Source organism: Vigna radiata, chromosome 4, assembly GCF_000741045.1.
Source record: "Vigna radiata var. radiata cultivar VC1973A chromosome 4, Vradiata_ver6, whole genome shotgun sequence".
In the NCBI taxonomy this organism is placed as follows: Eukaryota; Viridiplantae; Streptophyta; class Magnoliopsida; order Fabales; family Fabaceae; genus Vigna; species Vigna radiata.
Window position 1 is genome coordinate 9,681,005 of NC_028354.1, and position 12,579 is coordinate 9,693,583.

The 12,579-nt window shown below is 34.3% G+C and overlaps 2 protein-coding genes across 2 annotated transcripts in view; one reads left to right on the plus strand and one right to left on the minus strand.

Moving 5' to 3' along the window:
- Positions 1-4,417: 4,417 nt before the first annotated feature.
- On the minus strand, positions 4,418-6,027 carry LOC106758331. The gene is made up of 2 exons (XM_014641264.1): positions 5,854-6,027; positions 4,418-4,732 (listed from the first exon to the last, which is right to left on the minus strand). Exons 1-2 carry the CDS (start codon positions 6,025-6,027, stop codon positions 4,418-4,420), a joined length of 489 nt encoding a protein of 162 aa, XP_014496750.1.
- A 5,692-nt stretch (positions 6,028-11,719) lies between these two features.
- LOC106759095 (myb-related protein 305-like) overlaps positions 11,720-12,579 on the plus strand; it is a 3,508-nt gene continuing 2,648 nt past the window's right edge. The window contains exons 1-2 of the mRNA XM_014642104.2: positions 11,720-11,904; positions 12,044-12,173. Coding sequence (XP_014497590.1) covers positions 11,766-11,904; positions 12,044-12,173 — 269 coding nt within the window. The 5' untranslated portion in view covers positions 11,720-11,765. The remainder of the gene's footprint in view (positions 11,905-12,043; positions 12,174-12,579) is intronic.

The following is a 12,579-nucleotide window of genomic DNA, read 5'->3' on the forward strand; positions in this document are numbered from 1 at the left end:
AGGATCCAGGGTGTTTGACTCTTCCGTGTGTTGTTAATGATGTTGATGTAGGAGGAGTTATGCTAGATTCTAGATCTAGTATTAATATGATGCCTAAGCGTTATTTGAACAAAATTGGAAGCCTAGTATTAAAACTGTCTAATCTTTCTGTGACGGTGGCAGATGTTTCTAACAAAAAGCCGCTTTGAATGGTGGAAAATATGATTGTTCGGGTTGAGTAGCTAGAGTTCTTGGCTAACTTTTTAGTCATGGATATGGAGTCAGATGAAAGGATTCCATTGATTCTAGGAAGACCTTTCATGACAAGTTCAAAAATGCTTATTAGTATCTATGATGGGAGGATCATGTTAAGAGATCAAGAACATGTGTTGTTGTATAATGGCTCTAAAGAAAATAATGTGAGAATAAAGAAGAGAGCCAGACATAAAAAGTCCAGAAGAGATGATACATATGGAGAAAGACCAGGTACTGATACTGATAGTTGTAGTTTTATGCAGGTACGTAAGGATGAAAAGGTAGATAAAGGAGGAACAATCCACTCAAAGGACATACCACTCCCACCTGGTTCAAAAGTAAGATACAAGAATAGGGAGTGGATTGTGAAAAAGCTTAAAGAGGAAGGAGTGATGGAGATTAGAAGACCATACTCCAAAGCAATCAGAAGGGTGGACAAAATGAAGCTGATGAGTTGGTGCACCAAAGACACCATCATGAAGGAGAAGACATGATTTGTTGGAGGAAATTATATGTGTTGTAAAACATTAGTTTTAGTTTTATTTTATTTTGGACATGTAAATTCTTAGATATTTTAAACAATTTTTGGGTAGCATCTTTTGTATGTATCTACTGAAGGATACAGGTAAGTACTCCTACTGAAAGGTGTTGGGAGGCACTTACTGATAAGTGCTAAAAGGTTTGGGTTAGGCTCGTGACGTTAAACAAGCGCTACATGAAAGGAAACCCAGTTGATTATCTTCCTGTTTTAACTTTGTTCTAGTGCATGATATGAGTGTTGCATATGATAGGGGAAGGGTATATAAAATTGAATGTTGAAAATCAAGTGCTACAGGTTTGAACATGCAAAGGCAATCAAAGAAGAAGATTTTTTTTTTTAAACGCTCACCGCTGAGCGGTGGCGGCTCGAACCCAACATGAGGTTTTTAAAAGCTCGGCGTTTTGGGGGCTTTTTGCACTCTGAAAACTCTTCTCTGGATTTCGCCCAAGCGGTCTGTACAAGCCCTAGCACTTCTCTTTCACTTTCAAGTGCTTTCCAAAGAGTTTTCTTCACTTTTCCTATCACCCACTCATAAAAATCTCATCTTTCAACCATTCCCTTGTCAAAAGCTTGGGGTTTTTGGTGAAAGCTTTGCATTGGAAGGCATTCATCATCAATTGAAAAGAGTTTTCAAGCAATTAGAGGATCTCCACTCAAGTAAGTCATTCAATTTCATTCCTAGGGTTTCTAAATTGAAACTTGATGAAGAACATATGTAGGAACATGAGAAATTAGGGTTTTTGATTTCTATGCATGATTTGATGAAATAGAAACCTTTTGAACCAATTAAACTGCATAAATTTGGTCTGGAATTGAGAAATCTATGAGAGAGTGGAGATTAGTGTAGTTAGGAAGGGGTTATTATGAAACCCTTGACGCCGCCGTTGAGCGGTCCATTTCACCGCTGAGCGGTGGGTTTCAGTTTTGTGTGATTGCTTGATTTTCTGATGCAGGGACTCTGAGGGGTCCTGTTCTTTGCTTAAGCGTTGAACAGTGCTTGATTAGGAGTATAATTGATGATTTGCTGACCCCTAATGATAAATCTCTATGGTTTTATGAACTTTTTTTGATGTACGGATGTCGCCATCATCAAGAAGAGTGAAAACTATGGGGAACAAGAGGAAAAAGCCAGAGAGGCAAAGAAGATTCTATTCTCCTAGTTTCCTTTCTAGGAGACATGAGGAACACTATGTGATTGTACAGGAAAGAAGATTGCTGATTGAGAGGAAGGCTATTTTCATCCCAGACCTAGCTCCTCAATTTGGATGAGATTGAGAGAAGGAATTGGGAGAAGCTGGCAACATATCCTGCACTAGCTAGTATTGAACTCGTGAAGGAGTTCTACACGAATCCCCTATCCATAGGAGGAGTGGAGATGAGTCAACGGTAGGCGCAACACTCACAATATCGCTCAACGCTGAGGCCCAAGTGCCTCGTAATGAACTCTCTAAAGAGGCTGGCGCTCAGCGATAAAAGTACCGCTCAGCGGTGGCTGCGGCACTTGGATTTTCTCCCCAGCGTTGGCGCTTAAGCGTCATCCAATGGATTCATCATCAAGACTAGCGCTCAGCGGTGAATTTGGCGCTGAGTGGTGGCTGTGGTTGTTCTTTTATGCCTTTCTTCCACTTCTTCTGAGTTCAACTCCTTGCTACTTCAACTTCCTTCATCCAATTCATGTTTATTCTTGCCAAAACAAGTAAAACCAAGCGTAAAACTAAGAATACCACCTTTGAATCTCTTATTCTATAACTTAAGAAAAATCATGAGTCCATGCAAGTTTCTAAGTCAAAAAGGGTGCATTAAGTATAAAAATTAAGTATAAAAATAACGGTATTTCAACCGTTATCACAACCCCAAACTTAAAACTTTGCTTATTCTCAAGCAAAACAAAATGTAACTCAGTTTTCAAACAATCAATACAATGGATTAACATTTTTCAAAACTCTTTCTACTAGGACAAGTAATCACTCTCAGCTCATCATAAAAATATCAATCAAAATGTACAAATGAATTACTTCAATTAAGCTTAGTATGGTGTTCACATAATCATAATCTTCTCAACAAATGCTTTATCATGAATGACCAATCAACCAAGCACAAATGCAATCACGTATAATTGGAGCTACTCCTCACCAAGGAAAGTGTTTCACTTAAGCACATAGGTGTATATTGAGGTGACTCATTCTCTTTACTATCACAATGTCACACAAAGTAACTTTGCCTTTCATTTAACCACAATCAATCATACTCACAAGCAAGTTATCATCACAAGGACTTTCCATGGCTTGTAACGTGGTTGGGCTAAGAAGAACATTGGTTTTTCTCGATCACAAAACCCTTGAGTTAAGAGAGTCATTCGTTCAAGTACAAATTCTCTTTAAACAACCAATCTCACTCATTCCCAACTTTCCCCTTTTTGCATTGAGCCTTTCTTTCTTTGCATTCTATTTTCTTTTTCTTTCTTTTTCATGCTTGCTCAACACTTAGCTCAATGCTTTTCTTTCTTTTTCAACTTTCCCAATAACCCCAAACTTGAACCTTAATCAATACCATACGAATATTCTCAGCTTAACTCAAGGTAAAGATTTTCTAAAAGGGTTTTCATATCATGTAAAAGGCTCAAGGTTCAAAAGGGTAGAACACTTTGTGATCTCTTTCATTTGGGCTAAAATCATACATTGGCTAAGAAAGGGATCATAAAAAATATCCTTGATCATGTGACACAAGCAAGCAAATGATTCAATCATAGAAACCTGGACGAAGTCATTCATGCTTTTCAAAGTAATAGCAAATCGTTCAACAAAAACTCTAGAGTCCAAAACCTCACATATGCTAATTTCAAGTTCCAAAACATAGATACACATCTTGCCCAGTATCACAATCACAATCATGCCATCATGGATCTTGTTCACACAAACTGTGAACAACCACCTGTATATAGCATTTCATATATCATCTAAACATCAATCAATATAAAAGCATCATCAAGCACACTCATCAAATCATCGTCAACCCATTGCATCAGATATAAGTTTTAAACCAAGTACATCAACACCTATTCTAAAAACAGAAGCAAATAAAACATAACTTAAAAAGATAGGTTTAGAAAATTGGACTGTCTCCTAGATAGCGCTTCTTTAACGTCACTAGCTTGACCCAATAAGCTCAATCTAGATCTTTAGTGTTGATGCTTTTCCTTCCTTCATAACACCAATAAAATCTTAGTAATTTCCTGGCCACCAACTTCACTCTCCTAGAATAAGGAGCTTCAATCTCAAGAATCCCTTTTTCTTTAATATTCTTGACAACTCATAACCTGTTTTTGAATTTCACTAGTGTGCCGGGTTTGGGTTCATTACTCTTCACATCAGGGTGTTGGTGAACCAATTTTTCTTCCTTCTCTTCATCCTCTTCTTCCTCTTTTGTAGAGAAACAATTAATCCTCTTCTTGACCGACTTGACAGCTTTATCTGGTAGACTATTCAATGATAAAACTTCATCTGATGTTTTAAGACTAGTATGTTTCTCTTGAATTGGCTGTCCATCTTCAAAGACATTAAAAGTTACCTCTCTTTCTTGATCCTTCAATGTTAGCAATCCATCATCTACATGAATGACAACCTTGGTTGTCTTCATGAATGGTCATCCAAGAATGATTAGTATCTGTTCATTTTCCTCCATCTCCATCCCTACAAAGTCCACTAGAAATTTGAGTTTATCAATTTTCACCACCACATCTTTTATCAGACCATATGGATGCTTGATGGACCTGTCTACCATTTGCAAGACTGCTTTTGTAGGTTTGACCTCCAGACCACCAATCTTCTCAAGCATAGATAAGGGCAAAAGATTGATATTAGCTCCAAAGTCAACTAGAGCCTTCCCTATATCATAATTCCTAATGGTGCAAGGGATGGTGAAACTCCCTAGATCTTTGAATTTGAGAGGAAGCATCTTCTGTAATATGGCACCACAATTACCCTACTCTTCAATTGTTTCCTCATCTAGATACTTCTTCAATTGTCTTGTCTCCCTAGCAATTGATCATGCATTACATTCGCACAAAAGCTTAAAGGCAATCGGTCCTCCTATCCCTATGTCTAGGTAGTATTGCTCCCGAGAGAATTTTCCCATGTCTAGATTTCCCAGTATGTGTCCATATCGACAAAATCAATGATCATGCAATTGAGTGAGTTAAACATAGCATTCATAGAATATAGAGGAAAAACTCTAACAAATAATGCAGTAAAGCATATAGATTAAGAATCAATTCAATACATGAGAGTTTCAAAAGATTACATTGTTTCCCCAACAAGAATGGAAGTTTAGTTCACCATAGACATGGTGAAACTAGATAAAAAGAATGAAAAGAATGAAAGATAAAAGCCTAGAATTTGTAAATTGGAGCTCCCACATCCAAATCCGCCTCTAAGGGGTGAAAAAAGTATTTCTGCGTCTCTTTCTACCAAAAGATACCTTCTTTCGGTCGTGCAAATTAATATATAGTTCATAAAAATTAGGAGAAACTGGCCCAGGCCCACGCAAATGACGTTCAGCGCTAGTTTTTCCACTTAGTGGTAGGCGCGACACTCATAATATCGCTCTGCATTGACGCCGAGGTGCCTGGTAATGAACTCTCTGAAGAGGCTAGCGCTCAGCGGTAAAAGTGTCGCTCAGCATGGCTGCGACACTTGGATTTTCCCCTCAGCGTTGGCGCTTAAGCGTCGTCCAATGGATTCATCATCAAGACCAGCGCTCAGTGGTGAATTTGGCGCTGAGTGGTGGTTGCGGTTCTTCTTTTGTGCCTTTCTTCCACTTCTTTTGAGTTCAACTCCTTGCTACTTCAACTTCCTTCATCCAATTCATGTTTATTCTTGTCAAAACAAGGAAAACCAAGCCTAAAACTGAGAATGCCACCTTTGACTCTCTTATTCTCTAACTTAAGCAAAATCATAAGTCCAAGCAAGTTTCTAAGTCAAGAAGGGTGCATTAAATATTAAAATTAAGTATAAAAATAATGGTATTTCAACCCTTATCAACTATTTTTTTTTCATAAGTCGATTAAACTTTTCTACCACCATGGTCATCGATTCATTGTTGTCCATCTCAGAATCTGAATTATCCTCTGACTTTGAGGCTTTCTTGCTTGTTGCTTTCAATGCAATGGACTTTTTCTCTTCAATCTCTTCTTCATCCTTTAATCTTCCAAGTTCTAGCTCATGCTCTCTTAATTTTCCAAATAGTGTAGCCATGTTCATGCTGGTCAGATCTTTGGACTCAGAGATTGTTGTTCATGCTCATGCCAGCTTCTGTTCAGACTTTTCAGTATCTTGATATTGATCTCTTCTTTGTCAAAAAATTTGCCAAGAGCCATAAGGTGGTTGACTATATGAGTGAACCTTTTATGGACTTCATAGATTGTTTCACCAGTCTTCATCCTGAAAAGCTCATACTCTTGAATCAACAAATTCTTTCTTGCTCTCTTGACTTCATCAGTGCCCTCATGAGTAACTTCCAAGACATCCCACATTTCCTTGGCAGATTTACATTGAGATATCCTGAAAAATTCATCAATAGTTAGTGTAGAGGCAATGATATTTCTAGCTTGGACTTCATATTGTGCTTTCCTATTCTCTTCTTGAGACCACTCAGAAAGGTTTTTCAAAATATTTTTTTTATCAACAATATGAGTTGACTCAAAACGACCATTCAAAGTTGCATCTCAAATTCCTCTATCCACGGATTTAAGAAAGATTTGCATTCTAATTTTCCAAAAAGGATAATTTTCACCCGCAAAGAGAGGTGGTCTGTTTGTAGATGCACCTTCACCAAAAGGTTTGAAAACTAGAAGCCATTATCTTATGAAAACCCTTTAACTAGAAGTATAGGCAATCAACACAAAAGATAATCTCTCTAAAAGAGGATATCTTGCAGGTGAAAATAAGAAGCCATTGTCTATATACTTTACGTGGAGGGTTAGAGAGATTGTCTATAGCCGATTCAAAGAAAACAAAAGTCGACTAGTTTTTCAAATATCTTATGAAAACCAGCTTTGGTGCCAATTGTTGGAAACAGGATGGCTTAGTTTCAACACCAAGAGGGGGGTGAGTTGGTGAGGTTTAAAAATCAAAGTCTTTTAAAATCTTTTTCGCAAAGTATAAACCTTTACAAAGTTTCTTGAATCGCAAGGAATAAAAATTTTAAGCTCAACAGAAATATAAAGTTGACTATGTAAACTGTAAAGTCAACTTAATGTAAAAGTGTAGGGAAAGAGAAAGCAAACACAGAGTTTTTATACTAGTTCAGCCTCAATGCCTACATCCAGTGTCCTTCTAGGAAGCCAATGCACTATATTAGTCAAGGTTTTTACAACAAGATTTCTATAGAGACCTCCACGTAAAAAATATAGACAATCTCTCTAACCCTTTAACTAAAAGTATAGGCAATCAACACAAAGATATGCAGCAAGATATCCTCTCTTCTACAATCTTCAACCCACTTTGGACAATCCTCAAAGTGTCAGAACTCCATAAGTCCACCTCCTGTAATCCCAACAGGACAACAACAATCTTTCCAAAGATTGATAGAAAACTTGATAAGTATGATGACACCAACTTTGCAAATCTTGATCAAATAATATGCGCAATACAATTTCACCTTAAGAAATTCTTCCAAGAAATATCTCCTCCGTCTTCTTGATGAGTTCTTGGAGCCTTTACTCAGAGATCACAATCTGAAAATCAAATGAAAATGTTAGAATATCCAAAGTCGTATTGTGATCAGCAGAGTCACGTCTATTTATAGTTTTCTATAAACCAGACACTTTATGTAGTCGACTTTGCTACTAATGAAGTCGAATGTCATCAGACAGTTATAACAATTAAATCAATTAGCAGCAGTCATAACAACCAAATTGATTTCGCATTTAATTCAGTTGACTTTCATTTAATGCTTTAGCATAGAGTTGAAATATAGTTGTTACAACACACAAGCATTAATAGAATTTCAAATCAAATAACTAACTAAGTCGAATTCACTGCACATGTAGTCGACTTAGACACTTCAATTCAGTTTGAAAATCTTTTCAATGCAAAATCGCACACAACATTGCTTTTTAAAATCTGTGCAAAGTCACAAGTTTTAATCGACTTACTTCATAATGAAGTCGACTTAAAACTTGCAGTTTTGTCTCACAATATAAGTTCATCAAAGTGCATGTGGTTTTCTTTTCTCAAACATATGTCATGCAATCACAAAAGATGTATCAAGTATCAAATAAGTGAATATGCATACATATATCAGAAACAACACAAACATGTTCATTAAGATATCATTCACAATAAAGAATGGAACATGTAACACATAACAATACATGTGTTATTAATAATGTGTTGTCATCATAAAAAACCAGAGCACTGTGAGATTAAGGTTCAACTAAACCAGTGCTTCCCTTATCAATAATCTCAACATCTTTGTTTTAACAGATTATTACACATGCATAATCGATTATTTCAACATTTATGCCTATAAATGTTTATTCTAAGAGTCTTATAACCGATTAGACTTCCTGTGTACAAAAAATAATCCCGGATCAGAATACACTTTTCAAGTGCCACTACAAAGAATCTTGAAATTATCGACAGATATGTACCGACAGATATATTCTCGTCGGTAAATTTCACTTACCGATAGATTTTACCGACGAAATTTAAAATTTTTTTTTACTGACGTATTTTACCTACGAAATCATTATCGACGGATTTTACTGACGGTTTATTTCATTGGTAATGCATTTTGCACTTGCGAAAGAAAAAATTCATCATTAATGCATATTGTAGTTACCGATGAAAAAGTTTGTCGGTAAATCCATCAGTAAATAAGACATGCATTACCCATAAAAAAATTCGACGATAACATGAATGAAATTTTTCTCACCTATTTTTTCATTTACCGATGGATTTTTCCGTCGATAAATCCATTAGTAAAATGTTAACTTACCGACGAATTTTTTTGTTGGAATTTATCGATAAAATGAACAAGAATTTTCTCACCCATTTTCCTCTCTGTCTGTGTGCCAGTCTCATTATATATCTCCCTCTCTCACATTTCTTCCTTATTTGCACGAGGGCTTCTTATAGTTCTCCATCTTCCACTCCATATTTTTCTTCTCTTCCATAGTTTAAAAACTCAAGCTATCTGATGACCTTAATTGATTATCACCACATTATAATCGATTAAGTCATACATATATGTTTTTGTGCTTGTGGTTTTTCCATTTTCAGAACATTTATTATGCATACACAAATATGATCACTTTTCAAACATAGTCGTATGCATCAATTAACACAATATGTCCACAAATATGCATATGCAAATTTCACAGTAAGCATAAAATATATAACACAGTACACAGTACATACACATGTGTTTTCATTAACAATGTTTTGTCATAAAAAAACAAACATTAGAGAGTGGGTTTCGCCAACACTATGCTACCCTTATCAATAATCTCTCCCGTTTTAGATTATGCACAACCATGATTAATAAAATCATGTTGTACAGTCCACAATCAAACACATTTTCAATTATCTCAATAACACAGTTCAATTACTTCAAATACATCTCCCCCTTTGGGCATTAGCAAAAAAGGCATGTTTTACACTATAATTGAAACAGAGATAATGAAGTAAATAGAGATGCATCAATTAGTATTACAGAATTATTTTGATGCTCCCCTTGTCAATAATATTCACATGATTTTATTTTTTTCTCCCCCTTTATAACATGTGAACCATCATACAATAACATACAGTATTCCCCTTATCATTATGCATATTCAAATATCAAGTCACAGATGCATACCAAAGATATGTCAGAGTATGTATCAAGCAATTATGTTCAGAGAATGTATCAGAAAATTTTACAAATATCATATCAGAGCAATTTTGATACATTTTTGAATCAACAAAATCAATTTAATCACTCATAGTCTCATATCAAATTCACAGGGTATTAAACAATTAACCACAACAAATAACAATATCCATCATATCTACTTTTTATTGGTGGTCTCTTGTTGCAACCGCATATCGTACATACACACGCACACACACATACACACGTACACGCACATGCACACACTTATATATATATATATATATATATATATATATATATATATATATATATATATATATATATATATTATTCTTACAGTTAAAACATACAACATGCCTCTTCATTTTCAATTAGACCATCAGCAGGATAAGAAAAAACCATTAAATTTGTCATGAAATTATTCCAAAGGATGACATTAATATATAAGTTCCATTTATTAACATCTTTATTTCGATTTTTTCCCAAACTAACTTTGGCTTACCAAGAGTTCATTTTACTTTCTTACTCTTTTAATGTGAAAGTTTTTATGAAAAAAATCATCCAAATATTTCACTAAACTTCTTAAAATAAATGTTTTGTTCAAGTAGGTGATGATATATATAACGAACTTTTAATTATATTGAAGATAATTCGGCCAAGGGGCCTAGGGCTATGGTGTGAACTATCTACTAATAGGTATTTAATTTTAGATTTAAATAATATCTTTGTACTTTCTAAATTTGGAAACAAAAATTCAACTTTGTCCAACTTTAAAACTGACTAAATATAATTCTCTTAATTCAATAACATTAATTTTATTTACCTATTAAATGACATTTAAAACTGACATTTGTGCTGCAATGCATGAAATAATGTAAAAAACTTAAATTTTAACCTGAAACCTCATTTAATAAATTAATACATTTAAGATAACTATATTTATTTATTATTAAAGTTTGAGATAAAAATGAAATTCAATTTCACCTCAATTTAACTATTAATTTTCTATTCTCATGGCTATCATCCTTGATATATAAGCAACTCCAATGAAGAATAGTTTAAAACATAAGTTGGATCTTAATGTTAATTTAAGGTATAACAACCAGGATACTAAAAACCAGACAGGTTCAAAAGAATTAAAGAACGAAATAAAAAACTTCAAATTTTATTTGTTAATATCTGAGAGATATACACGTGTATATATCTTTATTTGATGGAAAGTATTATAAATTAATTCAAAGGGAGAAACTATACTGCAATTTGTTTAAGAATGCAAAAATTTGTGGTATATGAAATTGTGGTGAATATATAATGGTCTTTATAAACAACGTCTTTAAATTTGTAGAGTTGGCAACTTTACTTTTGTTCAATAGGTGAATTTGAACAATCTGAAATAAACTTTTCTACTTTAAATACTCATGGGTAAACACATCGATACCGTATTGTACTTTTCAAATATGTAGTGTAGAGATGAAGTGTGGTTGGTCAGATTTTAGGGTTATAATATAAACCACAATTCCAAAAACTCATTATTTTCATGGTTTGCATGGTATTGGATTCCGCTTTAACATAATCTACTTTCAGGGCTAAAGTTTTGAAGAAAAATATTTTAAAATGAGCTAGGGGGGGCAACTTTTTGTTCGCATGGAATGATGTAACCATGGTGACAGATAACATGAAACTTTTCAAGTGTATTATGTTATTTTCTTTGTATTATAATTCCTAAACTGCACTAATTATTTAATAGAACAGGGCTAAACATATGTATGAAATATCTACAATCCTCTCGTGTTTTGGTAAAAAAAATGCGTATAGACACCTGATATGATCTAGTGCATGTGCGTGACTTAAGAGTACGTAGTGACACTATTCTATTAAGCTTTAGTTTTGCCAAAGGAAACCAAAAACATAGTCATGCATGCATGTGTTAACATGATAAACACAGTTAGGTACGTAAAATCTAGTTAACCCTAATAGAAAATTTCATTAAAATTAACACATTATTTATTCTTGCCTCTATTTAAACACTCCAACCCCCATTATTAAGTTATCGGTATTTCTCTTTCTCCCTCTTCCCCACCCCATCTTTCTCTCTATCACAAACAAAAAAAAAATGGATAAAAAACAGTGCAATACGTCTCAAGATCCTGAAGTGAGAAAAGGGCCATGGACAATGGAAGAAGATTTGATCTTGATCAACTATATTTCGAACCATGGGGAAGGTGTTTGGAACTCTTTGGCCAAAGCTGCTGGTAAGCATATTTTTTGTTCTTCAACTTTTATTATTCTTTCAGTATTATATTTTTATATTTTTTTTCTTCTATTATTTTTTCTTTCATACTTAAACCCAGGGTGGGAGAAAATGATTCATGATTATGCATGATATAACAGGTCTTAAACGTACTGGAAAGAGTTGCCGACTTAGGTGGCTAAACTATCTCCGTCCTGATGTTAGAAGAGGGAATATTACACCCGAGGAACAACTTTTGATCATGGAGCTTCACGCAAAGTGGGGAAACAGGTAATTTTTTAACATCTTTTCTTAATTAATATCATGAATTTGACAAAGGAAACAAAGATCTTTTATTTATTTCACATAAATTATATTTTACCCAGAAATTATATATTTTTTTCAACCATTGTTTATTTTCTAACCATTAAAGAAGTTTTTTTCCTGTCTTTTAAGTTGTAGTATTTGGTTTGGAGGCAATCGAACTAGAAGGCCCATGAGTACAATAGTCTTGGAAGACTATATTTGAGGGGGATCGAGGGAGTGTAGTCGGGGAGAAAACTCTAGCCAAGGGAAAGGTTTAAACATATGCGGGTTTGTAGAACTTTTTTCCACAAATATATATATGTATTTATATATATATATATATATATATATGTATATATTTATATGTATATGTATATATATATATATATAT